The 16,035-nt window shown below is 54.5% G+C and overlaps 7 protein-coding genes across 7 annotated transcripts; 4 read left to right on the top strand and 3 right to left on the bottom strand.

The window, feature by feature from the left end:
- Positions 1-713: 713 nt before the first annotated feature.
- CHGG_07046 (uncharacterized protein) lies at positions 714-2,188 on the top strand (the record flags this gene model as incomplete). Its single annotated transcript, XM_001224701.1, has 4 exons — positions 714-759; positions 813-1,942; positions 1,996-2,082; positions 2,132-2,188. 4 exons carry the CDS (start codon positions 714-716, stop codon positions 2,186-2,188), a joined length of 1,320 nt encoding a protein of 439 aa, XP_001224702.1.
- A 946-nt stretch (positions 2,189-3,134) lies between these two features.
- On the top strand, positions 3,135-3,740 carry CHGG_07047 (uncharacterized protein; the record flags this gene model as incomplete). Its single annotated transcript, XM_001224702.1, has 1 exon — positions 3,135-3,740. The coding sequence occupies one exon, from the start codon at positions 3,135-3,137 to the stop codon at positions 3,738-3,740; it is 606 nt and encodes a 201-aa protein (XP_001224703.1).
- A 957-nt stretch (positions 3,741-4,697) lies between these two features.
- CHGG_07048 (uncharacterized protein) lies at positions 4,698-5,281 on the bottom strand (the record flags this gene model as incomplete). The annotated part of the gene is made up of 2 exons (XM_001224703.1): positions 4,698-4,867; positions 5,065-5,281. 2 exons carry the CDS (start codon positions 5,279-5,281, stop codon positions 4,698-4,700), a joined length of 387 nt encoding a protein of 128 aa, XP_001224704.1.
- Positions 5,282-6,014: 733 nt separating this feature from the next.
- CHGG_07049 (uncharacterized protein) lies at positions 6,015-7,132 on the top strand (the record flags this gene model as incomplete). The annotated part of the gene is made up of 3 exons (XM_001224704.1): positions 6,015-6,090; positions 6,337-6,546; positions 6,867-7,132. 3 exons carry the CDS (start codon positions 6,015-6,017, stop codon positions 7,130-7,132), a joined length of 552 nt encoding a protein of 183 aa, XP_001224705.1.
- Positions 7,133-7,744: 612 nt separating this feature from the next.
- On the bottom strand, positions 7,745-10,621 carry CHGG_07050 (uncharacterized protein; the record flags this gene model as incomplete). Its single annotated transcript, XM_001224705.1, has 4 exons — positions 7,745-9,998; positions 10,051-10,213; positions 10,265-10,457; positions 10,517-10,621. 4 exons carry the CDS (start codon positions 10,619-10,621, stop codon positions 7,745-7,747), a joined length of 2,715 nt encoding a protein of 904 aa, XP_001224706.1.
- Positions 10,622-12,334: 1,713 nt separating this feature from the next.
- Positions 12,335-12,604, bottom strand: CHGG_07051 (uncharacterized protein; the record flags this gene model as incomplete). The annotated part of the gene is made up of 1 exon (XM_001224706.1): positions 12,335-12,604. One exon carries the CDS (start codon positions 12,602-12,604, stop codon positions 12,335-12,337), a length of 270 nt encoding a protein of 89 aa, XP_001224707.1.
- Positions 12,605-13,472: 868 nt separating this feature from the next.
- On the top strand, positions 13,473-15,354 carry CHGG_07052 (uncharacterized protein; the record flags this gene model as incomplete). Its single annotated transcript, XM_001224707.1, has 3 exons — positions 13,473-13,792; positions 13,848-13,998; positions 14,050-15,354. 3 exons carry the CDS (start codon positions 13,473-13,475, stop codon positions 15,352-15,354), a joined length of 1,776 nt encoding a protein of 591 aa, XP_001224708.1.
- Between the last annotated feature and the right edge of the window lie 681 nt (positions 15,355-16,035).

Here is a 16,035-nt window from a genome sequence, read left to right on the forward strand (position 1 = left end):
GTGGAGTGAGGGGTGTTAGATAGCTTGCGGTCGCAGATGCCCCCCTTAACAAGAATTATCGATCCAACCAGACGGGGGGACGGGGCGAGAAGGGATTTTTATTTTCTTTTAATGGGAAGGGGGGGATTTGGGGGGATGGGGGGAGGGCGGGAGTTACTTTTTGATTTCCGCGGTGGAGGCGGTTGGATGGACGTTGAGGGTCTCATAGTGGTTGACGTTGCTGGCGGAGTTGGCCTCAAGGCGGAGGGTGCGCGAGGCGTGGAAGAAGCGATGGCAGGTCCATGCTGCCGCTGCTGTTGCTGGCGCTGGTGACTGGGCGGTCAGGACCGCGGTGGTGGGAGTAAAGCGGAGTGGCATGCCGCATCCTAATGGCTGTTCACATGGCTCAGAGAGGTGTGAAAGGGAGAGCCGTTGAGGGAGTCGAGGTTGGAATTTGCCTCGACGCCTACTATTGTTGATGTCGTGCCGTGTAGCCCACTTTCGAGGTTCGTGACGAAATGGGTGAACGAGGATGAGCGAGGGGCGGCTTGTTGCCAAGGCCGCTCAGCACCGTTACGCCGTGGCGAGAAATCGTTTCCGTTATTTACCAAATTTACAGCGCTCAGTGCCCCGCGTGCAGCTTCAAAAAGTAATGGTGGGGTCAAGCTACATCAGATAACGTTGGCTCAACTCAGCGGATTCTTCGGTTCGCTAGCAACTTTCAGAACCCCAAGATGGCTGCTCAAGCTCCTCCCACAGACGAGCTCAGCAAGCTGAGCGGTACGTCTCAATTGTATCTAATGGAACGCCCAGTGATTGCTGACTGCACACAGTTGAAGACGCCGACAACAAACCTCAGCCGGATGCGAGCAATGGCAACCTAAACCACGACGAGGACGACTCCGAGGACGACGCAGAAGATGCCTCTGCCCCTGCGGCTGGCGGGGCCAAGAAGAAGAAGAAGAGAAAGCCGAGGAAGAAGAAGAAGAACCCTACGCAGCAGTCCGACCCTCCGCGGGTGCTGATTTCGCAGCTCTTCCCGGACAAGCAGTATCCCAAGGGCGAGGAGGTTGAATACCTAAACGAGAACAGCTACCGCACGACCAACGAGGAGAAGCGCCACCTTGACAACCTAAAGAGCGAGTTCCTCAACGACTACCGCCATGCCGCCGAGGCCCATCGCCAGGTGCGGCAGTGGGCGGCAAAGAACATCAAGCCTGGCCAGTCGTTGACTGACATTGCCAACGGCATCGAGGACTCTGTCCGCGCTCTTGTCGGCCACCAGGGCTTGGAGGAGGGCGATGCTCTGATTGCCGGGATGGGCTTCCCCACAGGGTTGAGCATCAACCACTGCGCAGCGCACTACACGCCCAACGCGGGCAACAAAATGATCCTGCAACAGGACGACGTGATGAAGATCGATTTCGGCGTCCAAGTGAATGGTAATATTGTCGACAGCGCTTTCACCATGGCCTTCAACCCCCGGTACGACCCGCTCCTAGAGGCCGTAAAGGCCGCCACCAACGCGGGTATCAAGGAGGCCGGTATCGACGTGAGGCTGGGCGAGATCGGAGGGGTAATCCAAGAAGTCATGGAGAGCTACGAGGTGGAGATTGATGGCACAACCTACCCGGTCAAGCCGATCCGCAATCTAAACGGACACACCATTCTCCCGTACAACATCCATGGCGGAAAGAGCGTGCCGATCGTGAAGAGCAACGACACTACCAAGATGGAGGAGGGCGATGTGTTTGCCATTGAGACCTTCGGCAGCACGGGCGGCGGCCATGTGATCGAGGATGGCGAGGTGTCGCACTACGCTAAGCGTACCGATGCGCCCAAGGTTGACCTTCGTCTGAGTTCGGCCAAGTCGCTCCTGAGTGTCATTAACAAGAATTTTGGCACCCTGCCGTGGTGCAGACGGTACTTGGACCGCCTTGGTCAAGAGAAGTATCTGCTCGGGGTAAGTTGCGGCGGTCTTGATAAGAGAGGGTGTGTGTATGCTGATTGTTGTAGTTGAACAATCTTGTCTCGAACGGCATCGTCGAGGCGTATCCGCCGCTGGTGGATAAGAAGGGCTCATACACGGCCCAGTTTGAGCATGTGAGTAACCAGCATCGGCTTCAAGGAGAGCCCTCGGCTGACTTTGCAGACCATCCTCATCCGACCGACCGTAAAGGAGGTCATCAGCCGTGGAGATGACTTTTAGCGAACTGTTTAAATAAGAGTCGGGTTCGTAGCCGTTTCGCCCAGTGTTGGCAGCGGAGATCTGTGCATATGTGCATGGCCATCTTGGGCATGTCGATAACTCGAGGTTCTCCCGTTGGGTTAGGTGGTCGGGTACCTAGGTATTCTCCGCATACGGAACCACAATCAGGGACCAAAGCCCGACACCGCTAGTCCGCCACAGTGCCAGACCGCTTGTCAACGGTTCGGACTGTGATGAAATGAAATCAAGATGCTTGGATGTTCAGATTGAATACCCCTAACTCTCCTGTACATGGAACACCGTCCCAAGTTGCAAGAACAATCGGGGTTTCCGGTGTTTCCAATTGTTTCAATGACGCACGGGTTCCAGACGGTGACGGGTGAGGGAGTCAATCGCAATGGCGAAAAGGCGTCCCCGAACCCCGTTTCGCCAACGGTCAAGATGACCCGCTCGCTGATTGGGTTGGCTTGGTGGCGTTCCAGACCCATCCGCAAGTTGGCCGAGAATTTTTCATGATACCCATGCTATTACCGTTTTTGGATAGGTAAGCGAGCCTAACTATAGACAGGGGTTGCCACTCGCCATTCCGATAAGATTTCGTGCTGGCAGTCGCCAAAATTTATCATACAAAAGGACTCACAGCCGAAACCCCTCTGCGGGCTGTTGGAATCGACTACTTTTGCATGTGCCGCAACTTCCACACTCACTTTCTTACCTAAGAAACGCCCCAAAATCCTATCAACAACCTACTCGACAACGCGAAGGCCGATTGTCGAACTGCGAACTGCGTTATTGCAATCGCTTGACTTACACTCGGCAAACTTCTGAATTGCCGATCTCTTCCGTGTCCCCCCCCTCCGGCACGCGACCGCAACCGGAGTCCTCGGACGAGCGGCCTAAGATCCACCAAAGGTCGTCGACATCAGGCGAACAGGCACAGGAGAAAATGAAAGTCTTTTCCAACTCGGAAACATTCAACTACTCCTGGGAGGAAGTATCGACCGCCAACTGGCGGAAGTACTGCCCATGGAACCAAAAATCAACCCATGTGGTCGCCGTCGACACCGTCAGCCGGTCGGTCGACCCCGAGACGGGCATTCTGCGGACAGAGCGCCTCATCACCTGCAAGCAATCCGCGCCCGACTGGCTCAAGAGCATACTGGGCGGCTGCATCGACGAGTCGCAGGTGTTTGAGACGTCGTATGTCGACCCGCGAAGCAAGACGGTGACCATGGTCTCGGCCAACCTCACGATGAGCAACCTCATCAACGTGCAGGAGACGGTCGTCTACCGCCCGCTCAACGACCACCAGACGTCCTTCGAGCAGTCGGCACAGATCACGGCGCTTTGCGGTGGCTGGCAGCGCATTAAGAACCGCATCGAGGACACCCTCGTCAAGCGCTTCCACGAGAACGCCATCAAGGGCAAGGAGGGCTTCGAGGCCGTCCTCGCTATGAGCCGCCGTGTCTTCGCCGAGGAGCGCGAACGTGAGCGGATGATGCTCATCCAGTCGCAAGCCAGCAACATCCGGTTAGCGGCGGTCGCTGCATGACGTGGCAGCGAGGAGCGCCCAACCGCGCCCCACCGTTTTTAACGACGACGCCAACACCGAGCATGGCTCCAGTGGTATTGAATACCAGTAATTGGGAGGATAAAGGAAAAAGGAGCCCAAGGCAGCAACGAAACGTGCGCACCCAAAGCAACAAAGAAGGGGCCACGCACCTGCGACGACGGACAACGAAGCGGATTTCTTGCATCTCCTGGGCGGGGCCGTCTGGCATTTTTGCGGCCCTACCCGGAGCCGGATAGAGGAAAAAACGGTCATCAAAACGGCGGCATTAGAAGCGATGTTTGCGAGCGCGAGATTTTGGAGCATGGCGTCACGGTTGATTTTTTTGCATTCCCCCGCTGCTTGTTCATACCATCACAAGACTACACGGCTGGGCTGTTCATTTTGTTTGCGGAGTCCCGGGAAATACCCCGTGAGTCAGCACTGGGAAGGAGTTGGTTTGGGTTCTGTGTATATAAAAGACTCCGCTCCTGTTGCCGATTTACATGGCGGCATGATAGATCCCCTGGGTCATCTTGGGCAAGACTTAGAACGTCTTTAGATCAGACGTAATGTGAAGAGAAGAGGATACTCTCCGCCGCCGCACACAACCACTTGATTGTTTCATCTTGTCCCTGTGACCGATTCATTGACCGGGGCAGAAGAGCATCTCTTGAATCCGTTTCTTTCACCACCCCTTGGCCCCAAGTCCTAACTCACACTCACGCCAACACCCCCACCACCGTTATTCCCCCCCCCGTGCCCTCGCCTCGCATCGCTCCAGGTAGTACGCCAACAACCGCTTCGTCTCATCATCAATCCTCCCCTTCCCCCTACCCACTCATCGTCTTCGTCTTCGCCTTGGCTTTCCTCACCCCTCTACGAACAGCTTCCCCTTTCATATCCCCATTCCCATCCACATTCCCTACCCTCGCCCTCATCCCAGGTCGTCACCGAATCTCAAGCTTCAACCTCGGCCTCATCCTTCCAGAACGCGGCCCTCACAAAAAGCCGCCGCCTCGGCATTACGGCCGCAGGAAATACAGTTCCTCGGCCGCGTGCAGCAGGGCTTGGGCTTGTGGTTTGGGGAGCGGGGTTCGTGGGAGGGGGAGGGGGATCGTGGTGTTGATCTGTGAGTTGGGAGAGGGGGTTGTTAGTATTTTGGCTGTTTAGTTGGGGGTGTTGTTGAGTGTGTGTCTGTTGGGGGAGAGGGCGGGTGGTGAGTGGAGTGGGCGGGGGGGAGGTGGAAAGGGGAGGAATGTGGAAAGGGAGGGATGTGAAAAAGGGAGGGAGGTGAAGGGAGAGCCTTGGTAAAGAGGGGGATTACATTGCCGTTCTCGATCTTGGGTCGGTAGATCCGTTTCAAGGCCTGGAAAGCAGTCTTCAGAGAGGGCGGTGCGCTCGGCGCGGGTGGGCTGGTATTCGGTCGTCGGACCAGTCGTAGTTGTGGCGGTGTTGCCAGGGGCGACGCCTTCTTCGGGTTCTGAGTCGGAGAGGTTGAGGGATAGGAGCATGAGGTTGGGGTCTGTGGATTCGGATTCCATGATTCCGAGTATGATTGTTGTGGTTGTGTTATGTAAAAGTGGTTGTGAAGGTGAGGAGTAAGGAGATTTCTGGCTTCACAAAACGTTGAGTTGTGAAAATTAGGGGTGAGTGGGATGAGAAACTTAGATTTGCCCCCTGAAATTTGTTATTTTGGTCTTTTTGTGTAATTTTCAGAGACGAGTGTATTTCGAGGGATATGCCGGAGTTGTGGTGTTTGTTGTTATGTTGTATGGGAAGTGTTGTTCATTTTGATGACTCGGCGCCCCATGGACAAAAAAAGGCCGAACTCCGAGTGTAGGCACCTTTGACGACACGAAAGAAAAGAAAGCCATTCGGAAGACCAAAGTCTACTTTTTACTTTCCTCAAATTTTCTTTGATTAATTGATTTTCTCGGTTTTCTTTACATCTTTTTCTTTTCTCCTTTTCTTCTATTCTTCTTTCTCTTCTCTTGATTTCTTTCTCCCTTTCTGAGTCCGGCTTTTTTGGCCAGAGTGATCTCGACTCCCGTGCGGAGCCACAATCGGGGCCGTGCCGTGACACCTCCGCCTCCGGTAGTTCATCTCCGCTCCGCATTTAGAACCGAACAAGTTATCTGCCTTGCGATTATTTCCTTCCTGGTAATTTTAGTTGCCAAGTTCAGTCCTCACGCGCAAAGGCAACTGCATCCTTCAGGGGCGACGCAATCGAACGCTTACCAACTGCACCTTCACCTAACCTCAACAGCGACCGCCATGGACGATGTACTAAGCCGGCTCCTTGACAAGGCCTGGGACAGGTTCCAAGAAACACCCAGTGACACACGATTCTGTGAGTCAAGTTCATTCCTTTGTCCTGTGTTATGCGGCATACGGTATACTTCAGTGTTGCCGAGGCCTGGGTGTCCAGGGAAGAAGCCAGTTTGGGGATAACTCGCTACATATACACCATGCGCAGAGTAAACCAATATTGAGGAAAGTTGCTGACTTCTCCTCGCAGTGATTGCCATTGCTGGAATTCCCGGTTCAGGTACGCCCCCTTGCCCTGCGAAAATGACTCTCACTGACCCCCTCCCAGGCAAAACCACACTCTCCAAGCGCCTCACAACGGCACTCAATGCCCGACACGCAGCCCACTCCCCCACCGAACCCCCCATCGCCGCCTTCGTACCAATGGACGGCTACCACCACACCCGTGCCCAGCTCGACGCCATGCCCGACCCGGTAACCGCCCATGCCCGGCGAGGGGCCGAGTTCACCTTTCGACGGCGAGGGCTTCGTGCAGCTTGTAAAGCGCCTCAAAGAGCCCCTGACCGCCGACTCAACCACCGTCTTCGCTCCCTCTTTCGACCACGCCACCAAGGACCCAAAAAAGAACGACATTGCAATAGAGCCAACCCCACCGGATAGTCGTGCTAGAGGGGAAACTGTAAGTCGACTCATCCCCCCCCTATTCACTCACCTCCCCGCCCCCACGTACCCCCATACAGAACCCCTAAATCTTCGCACGCTCGAAGCCACCTGTTCCTTCTCACGCCTTTCGCTCTTCACCCCTTCCCCTCACCAAACGAAAAACACTCCAACTAACCCCCCCTCCCCCAAAAACAGACCTCCTCCTCCCGCACCCCCCCTGGTCGCACGCCCACCCCCTCTTCTCCCTCACAATTTTCGTCTCCGTCTCCACCTCGCTGGCACGCACCCGGCTCGCAGCACGACACGTCGCCGCCGGACTGGCAGCCACCCTTGCCGAGGGCGACCGGCGCGCCGTCGAGAACGACCTGCCCAACGGGCCCGAGGTGACACGGCTACTGCGGCGGGAGGGGGTGGATGAGGTGGTGGAGAGTACGGAGGATGGGGGCTGGGCGGGGTTGTGAGGGGGCCGTAGGGCCTTGTGATGGGGATAGGGCGTTGTGAGAGGGAGGGGGGTAGGATAGGCAACCCATGGGCAAAAGAAGCCGAACTCCAGGTAGAAACGACCGATCACATCACATCATACACAGCCCGGTTTGCTCTAAAAGATTATTATTAAACTTACAAAGACAGATTTGTCCCTCTTCCTACACACATTTATCTACTCCTAACAATGCTTCTTCCGAAGATGGGGATCCTCCCCCCATAATAAAATGAAGCCGTAACCTCATCTCGAAATCACCGGCCCATTCTGTGAACGCCAAAACTCCTCAAGCAAATAAGCTGAAGAAGATAGGATACCCGAAAGACCGAAGACCGAAAGAGATTGGCCGAAAATGGCAAAAGAATTAACACAAAGGTAAAGTGACCTCCATGATAGTGCCTTGCCAGATTGTTACGAGACCATAGAAAAGGAGACACTGACATTCCTGATATACACGTTTCGTATATTCCGAAAAGCTCCCTGTAATCCCGAGAAATCTTTCTCGAAATAGCTGGATGCATCATACTCGGCTGGTGTTTATTCTCGAGCCGTGTTAATGCCAAAACTAGCACGCGGGCAACCGGGACACTCGTTACCGACGCGCGGAGTTCGGAAGGTAGAAGTCAAAATTCCCCGAATTGGACGGCGCAATGCCATCAGAATGCCTAGATGCCGCAAGGCCGCGTACCCCAGGTCGCGCTACCGTAGTTGCGGGCGATTGCGCTGGCACAGCCGGCGGCGGCTGCGTCGACGCCGACCTAATAGGTTCGGCTGAGGTTGAAGGCTCCGTTTGTGTCAGCGTAGGCGCGGGGCGCAGCCCGTTCGGGACCTGGGCCGTGATGGAGACGGGCGACGGGTTCGAGGCCATCAGTGTGGCCCGAGATTCCATATTAAAAGACCGTGACGTAGCCTGAGTCTCGAGCGACGGCACCGACGGAGTTGATCCCGCGGATGTGGGCTGTGTGCGGAGCTCCCGATACTGTCGGGTGGCATAGCCTGACGCCTCTGCAGAAGCAGCCAGCCTAGCCAACCTAGCCAACCTAGCCGACCGCCTCGGGGGTGCCGTCGGCGACTGAATTGACAGGCGAGACATGTCAACGCTCAGATCCTCCATATTATCCCTGTTGCCGTCAACAGTAGAAGCCTGAGGACTAGGTTGAGCCCTGCTGGCATCCGGGAGTGGGAAGTAGTGGTCCATAATATCTTCAGTGCCCGCAGTCACGGCTGTATTAGGATCGAGCTGGGCAAGGTCGTCAAGATAAGTTCTCTTGGACCATGCTTTCTCGTATCCTAGGCCCGTGAACCAATTTGCGTGCTTGGGTGCTTCCCCACCAGATGCCCAACGAGAGTTTTGGAGACCCGTGTCTGGTGTGCCACCAAGGCCTACCGCACTCGGAACAGTGGCTTGTGCACTGCTAGGGGCCGTGGGGGTCGTGTCAGCCCCTGTGTTGGGCATCCCAGAGGGTGCGTCTCCGCTAAGTACCCATTGCATGGCACTGGCAGACTTCGAGATCTGGGGCTGGTCAGGGGTCGCGCTCTGGTAAGGGGTGGCGCGGCCCCGAGAGGAGACACGGCCTCGGGAAGAGGAGGATCTCAGCTGCGGCAAGTCAGGAATGTCAGCCATAGAGATTTTAGGGCTGATTGCAGCAACCCTCCTCGACATCAGGAAGTCATATGAGTAGACACGGCGGGAGTTGGTAACTGCTCGCTGCCCCTCGGCCAACTGGGACCTAAAGTATTCGTTAATTGTATCCCTGATCACCTGGATTTGTTCTTCGCTGGCCCCCTGGGCCCTTGCAGTATTCATGCTGTGTTCCAGGACTCCCGACCTGATCCCTTCGGCTGTTTGCTCCATGTCTTCCACGGTCATAGTGGTGCCATTAGTGGCGGTCCCGGTGAGATGAAAGAACTGGAACAGTGTGCGACAAGTGATGATGGCTGCGTTACGGAAGGCCAGCATTGGGTCTGTCTCAGCGGAATTGACATCGGGGTGGGTGGATGGCGTAGTTGGCTCTGAGAAGCCGGCAGGGACGAGCGTCATCTCACTTATGGAAGGCACATTGGTCGGAGTCGGCACCGGAGGAGATGCGGCCCGAGGGCGCATACTGCCAACATTTGAAGCCTCGCCTGGAGCTTCCGGTTGTAGCGTGTTTCTAGCCGTGGTGGCAACGGCGGTCGGAGTAGGGGTTCTGATGACGGTCGGAGCAGGAACTGAAGCAGAGCCAACCTGATTCGGATGCTTCCCTGCCTGGAGTAATGCTACGGTGTCCCTGAACTTGACGAGATCGCCATAGTCCTTGAACTGAAGTCCGTAACCTTGCTGCCCACCATCGTTCTGAAATATGGCAGTGAGGAGGTTGTCGGCACCGGTGGAATAATCAAACCAGGCCGACACTGGCCACTCGCAATATTTGTTGTTGTATATGACGACAGTCATGAATCCGAGCTCCGGGGGCGCGGCTGCTGATAACAGGATCAATGCAGGCAAGGCCGGGTTGATGTCCCGGCTAGAGAAGTTGACCACAACCTTCTGGATGACGTTCTCAGTCTCGAAGGACAGAGGAGCATTTGGGTTGATGGTCGTTTCTCGCATAGGTAGTACAGCGGGCGAAGCCCTCACAGGCTGAGCACGCGGCTGGTTTACCTGCCTTGCTCTCGGGTTGACATTGATGGCCTTGTGCTTCGACCTAGCTGAAGGCGCAGGGACGGATTTGTTATTCCCCCCGTGAGATGAGGAATTGGCGGCGGTCGGGGTGTTGTTACGACCGGGTTGGGCCGGGCCTTGGTTTGGGTTGGGGCGTCCTCCTTTGTTGGGTGTAGGGTGCTCAGCGGGATTATTCCCAGAGCTTGAGAGAGTCAGCGTTGAGAATAATCCGCAGAATGGGGTACAAAACTAACCGCGCGTTACGCTGGTTGAGGATACGCATCGTCATGTGGCTAATCCAAGCCTTCTGGGGCCTGGCAGGAGCAGCATTGTCATATAGTCTCCCACCGCCGAGGTCGTCCAAGTTCTTGACGGTCTCAGCTTCATCGTCATCGAAAATTTTGGCCGCAATAGCGTCTGAAAAAAAAATATTAACACATTACGGGCAGACTTTTCAGAGCAACGTACCTTGCCACACCTGATCCATGCCCCAGGCCACCCCGTTGCTGCCGGGTAGCGATGGTTGGCCCGATGGACCTCGAGACGATGGCTGACCTCGGCGCGAGTTGGCTTCAGCATGGCGACCATGCTGGCCCCGAGCACGATCCCTGGACTCAGTTTCCAAGGGTAATTCCTCGACGCGCGCGATGCCGAGATCGTCCTGTTGGCACTCGTAAGTAATGAGAAACAGAGGTGAGAGAGATAAGCGCAATGCTGCACCTCCATTGCTAGTCTGGCGCGCTCCGCTCGTATTTCGGCCTCGATCTCAGCAGCAGATCGGCCTGAAGGCGCCTGGCCAGACGTCCGGTTCGGCGCGCCAGTCATATTGATAGTTGGCTTTATTATCAGTGCCCCAGGCAAGACGAACGAAGGGTTGGCCGAAGTCGAGCCTAAAATGGAACGAAATGAAAATAAAAATCAACTAACTTGGTTGATTTGGTGGTTAGGTGGAAGATGAAACGGAGAAGGAACGAGATTTAGGTAGGTAACTTGAAGGTGGAGGACGGGCAGTCTATAGAGCACACAGCGGGAAGGCGCGTTGCCTGAGGTTGCCCCAAAGCGCGACTCAAAATAGAATTGGAGTGGGAGTCGCAAAAGTGGAAGCAGGAATGGAGGAGAAGGTGCTGACTGGCAGTGGAAGGAATTACCGCTCACTGTTGGGGAGGAAAGTAGGAGGGGAAAGGTACAGAAAAGAAAAAAGAGCAGAAAAAAGTACCTAAGGTAAATATCAGCATTGCTTGAGAAACAATCAGTGATCGAGAGATACGAGATGGAAAGATCGAGGTCATATTTTACCGATGCCTCTGCACAGTCGGTTCGACCAGCACAGACGAAGGGACAGGAAGAATTAATTGGCTTGCGAGGCAGAATGCAATGCTATAACTCTTTGTTGAAGGGCTGGGGCCGAAGTGCTCTCTTTCCCCGACCAAAGGTTCGAGGCTGGGTGGAAACTTTCCAGACCAGCCTGAAATTCAGCAGATTTTTATGCCCCTCTGTCCCTCAAAATCATGGATGGGCCGGGCCCACGTCTGTTTCTATCTTGAGTTGTAGTTGCAGTTGCAGGAAAGTAGGGCGCAGAGCCCTCAACCTAGGCCGGACAGTATCGAAGGAAAAGAAGGGAGACATGTACAGTGATGAGAAGCGGGTCCCAGGCAGAGTTGCCCAGTGAGATATGCCATTCGAGCGTTGTGTGATTGAACATCAGATCGGTTCGTAATTTTGGGCATGCAGCCCAGAGTAAACACCAGGGTAATCTTGCTGTGATGCTTTCTCCTAGGTTAGCAGGCTGCCTAAGAGAACACCAAACAGAGCCTGGATGGACTCAGATGAGCTTGCAGGTCTATAAAACATTTGTATACAAACTTTGGTAGTAATCATCTCCCCAGGGGCACTATTTCAATACAATAATTTTGTTATCGACTATAAACATCCAAAACAAAAAGATGACTGCCATTCACGCCCCCTAAGTCGTGTTCTCTGGCTGGTTGTTTACTTTCGTTCAGGGGGTAGCGGCATGTGGACCGTGCACGATCTGTAGGCACACAGGAAACCATGAAGACTAAATTTGTATATGATGCCAATAATATGATGTTACTAGGAAATCTTATATTGTTATTTTAGATGCCTACAAGATCTGGGTGCCCACTGAGATTAATGAGGCAATCAAAGCAGCGAGAAAGGTCTCGACAGCTTCACACCAGCCAGGCACCCGGGGCAGGATGGATGCATTCGAACAACAATCCGTGCTATGTTATTGAGGTCCGAATCACTAATGTCTGACAAACATCATCGGTGTCCCGGTCATGACCGACAACACATTATTACCCTGGCGAGCTATTTTCAAGATCCCTCCCTCACTCTTACAAACAGGGTCGACGAAGTATGATTGTTTGAGCTAGTTGGGGTTTTATGTACCTTGATAAAAAAAAATGCATTTGTCTTTCGACTGTAAACTCCTCCCGAGCATGCTCATAGAAATGTTGGAACTTGAAACTCGAAGTATGTATGCTTGTTTTCGCTCAGACTCGGAAAATAAAATCAGCTCCGCGCATCCTTGGGAGGGTGCTCTAGACCCTCCTTTCCCTGGCGTCCGATGCCGCTCATGTCGATATCGCTGGAATCTTTGGAGGCAGGCTCTCGCAGGCCAGAGGTGACACCGGGGCCTGTTGAGACGTCGCCTGCAGAAACCCCTGTGCTAGATGTGGTTTTCATGTTGGCCGACTTCATGTCTCCGGGGACGGGAGGCTGCTCGGGAAGGGGCAGGTTGGCCTTGACCCTGTCAATCTTGTCGGTCTTGGACTCGGACATTTCTAATGGGTGGTTAGTGACGGGCTGCTTCACACAAGTATCGACCTCCTCGGGATGGCCGGCTTACTGAGTGGATATGGAAATGTGCTGAAACCTAAGTCTTTTGTTGGTGGTTAAAAGAAGAGTGGAAAACTGTGGTTAAGCGAGTTGGAATCAAACAGAGGGCATTAAATAACTATTGTAACGCCCTGGATACAAGTTTCGGACGAGAGAGGGTGCCAGGTAACGAATGGAAGATGATGTCACTGACCGTGACGTCAATGACTCTTTAACATCATTACTTACTCCACGGCTGCATTACTGTTAATGGCAGCAAAGTCTCAAATTGAAGTCAATCTCTTGCCTTGTCAACCCCACATCCCCATAATGAATGAGCTTGTTTTGCTTTGCTGGCACTCGCCAGCTTCAATTTTAATCATCCCATCCCCTAAGCGGGCAATCAAGTAAGTGAGTGTTTGGGAACGGACTAATACCAAGAAGTGCACAGAAACCACACAGCTGCCTTGGAATATAGAAAAATGAGGAAAATGGAACAACGGCGTTTCAGGTTTGGCCTTTGCAAAACCTCAGGTCGGTGGTTTCCGACGAGGAAGGAGGGTTGGTGTTGAGAGCCCCTGACACCCCTGTATAACCCTAACCCGTAAGAAGCTCAATTGTCCACCCCTTGTCCGATCTCACCCGACGCGCCGAGGCGCGGTGTCCCCAAAAATCTTGCGAATGTGACGATGCCAATCTTGAAATTTATGGCAGGGGTTGTTGTTGCTGCGGCAAAGTCCTGCAAGCTCGCCCCAACGCCCACCCCTCGAGATGCGTGCGACTTCCTTAAGTACCGTCAAATACCTGCAATGAGAGACGTCGACCGCACACGATGCTGAAACCAACTTTGTCGTCACTCGTTACGAAGCGCCTCGGCGCTGGCTGGACTTGCGCCCGATGTCGCAGCCAGGGTCCCAGACCGACCAGCAACTTCCCCCGAGCACCGATACCAAGGCGATATGGCACCGCAGGACCTTCGTTCGGATCGCCACCAAAACCGAAGTCACGCCGGCGGGCGGCGGTACTTTTAGCAACCGCTGGGGGAGGGGCGGCTACGATGCTGCTCTCGGTTGGGGACGATGTCAAAAATACTTACGAAGCAATGGAGCGCTCGGGGAGCGTGGCGTCAACTCTTATTCTATGTATTAATGAGTGAGCACTACCCTGACGGCCAACCATTACCGTGAAGGTACTAAAAGGATAATAGCTACCGAACAACGCTCAACCAGCGGGATAAACTCGACGACGTAGACGAGAGGGAACACGTACTCAAGGCCTGTCACAAGCGATGCGCAGACAGGACCCTGAAAGTGCTCGAGAAAAATGGGGGGATATTCATCAAGCTGGGACAACACCTGGTAGGCCCCTAGAAACCCGACTTGGAACTCGCACTGACAGACCTGCTATAGAGCGCTATGAACTACCTCCTCCCCCCGGAATGGACGACGACATTCATACCCCTCCAAGACAAGTGTCCAGTCTCCTCGTTCGAGTCGATTGAGCAGATGTTCAAGAATGATACAGGGGACGAGCTTTGGGACTACTTCTCCGAGTTCTCGACCGAGCCCATTGGCGCCGCATCATTGGCACAAGTGCATCTGGCAACGATCAAAGAGACGGGGCAGAAGGTGGCTGTCAAGGTCCAGCATCCAAGCCTCCAGCAATGGTCAAAGTTGGACATGTCGCTCACCAGCTTCACCTTCTCGACCCTCAAGCGCTTCTTCCCCGAATACGACCTCGAATGGCTGTCTTCTGAGATCGAGGTGTCGCTTCCTCTCGAACTCAACTTTGAGCGCGAGGCTGAGAACTCAAAGCGCACAAAAGATTACTTTTCGCGCATCCCAGAGCTCCCACTCGTCATCCCGGATGTCATCTGGGCTAAGAAGCGCATTCTCGTCATGGCCTGTGAGGCGGGCCGCCGCCTTGACGACCTTGAATACATAGACAACAGCGGCATCGACCGCGACGAGGTCTCGGCTACACTGGCAAGGATATTTAACGAGATGATCTTTGGCGACAACGCACCACTGCACTGCGACCCGCACGGGGGCAACATCGCGATTCGCAAGAACCCCTCCCGGCGCGGCGCCAACTTCGACGTGATCCTGTACGACCACGGCCTGTACCGCGACATCCCGCAGTCGCTGCGGCGCTCGTACGCCAAGATGTGGCTGGCCGTCATCGACGGCGACATGGAGCGCATGAAGAAGTACGTGAACGAGGTCGCCGGCATAGGCGAGGACAAGTTCCCGCTGTTCGCGTCGGCCATCACGGGGCGTGACTTCAGCGTCGTCAGCTCCTCCATCACCAAGCCCAAGGAGGCCAGCGAGCAGAAGACCATGAGCGGCGCCCTGCAGGAGGGCTTGCTCGTGGACCTCGTGCAGATGCTTGGCCAAGTACCGCGCATCATCCTGCTCATTCTCAAGACGAACGATCTCACGCGGAGTTTGGACGAGAACCTGCACACGCGGCAGGGACCGGCACGGCAATTTTTGATTCTTGCGCGGTACTGCATGCGGACAGTGTTTTACGAGCAGCTGGAGGAAATCAGGCAGCGGGGGTCATTGTATTGGCCACCGAATGCCATTAGGCTGTTCGCGGCGTGGCTGGGGTATATGAGGGTGGGTATCAAGCTAGAGGCGTTCGAGTTGTGGATTAGTATCAAGCGTGCATTTGGGTCTCAGAACGACATTGGCTTGGGCGGCATGGCATAGAAATACCTTGATTGGATTGCATTTTATGTAGACATGATCACATTTCAGGTTTTAATCAACCTAATCACCAAGAGGTTGCCTGGCAGTGATCACTTTCAGGCTTCCAGATTTCTCACAGCGTGAGTGGTGCCGACGCGGTTGTTTATGGGGTCCCTAAACTGTCATGCGGCCAAGGTCAAGGAGCACTACCAAAGCTGAGGTGGAAAACTTCCTCAAGTCGTGTCACTCTTACGGATTGAATCTGTTCTCAACCGCCTCTTCAGGGATGACCGTCCACACCTGTCCTAAATCTGACAGGGGTTTTCTCAGCCCTAGAAGGACGATTGGTGGCCAAGCAGCAGGACTTCCCTCCCGAGGCAACACTGCCACAACCGCATGTCATTGTCGATAGGACAACTAGACAACAAGACCGCGTGCGTGTCCAGCCACCGCGTCAAGTTATATATCAGTGGTCCTCCACCCCTCACATCACACCTCGAGCACCACCACCATCACCACCACCAACTACCAACAAACCCTCACCAAACCAAGACACCTACCTCCCTCGTTAAACCAACCAACAATGGTTCGGCCAAACTCACCCAAAAACTCACCCCCACCCCCCCCTCCGCCAAAATCAAGGGCGGCTTGACCTGGGAACCAACAACTCCTGGCGCGCCGAGCAAAGAAGCCGTACGGAGC

Source organism: Chaetomium globosum, genomic scaffold, assembly GCF_000143365.1.
Source record: "Chaetomium globosum CBS 148.51 scaffold_5 genomic scaffold, whole genome shotgun sequence".
Lineage (NCBI taxonomy): Eukaryota > Fungi > Ascomycota > Sordariomycetes > Sordariales > Chaetomiaceae > Chaetomium > Chaetomium globosum.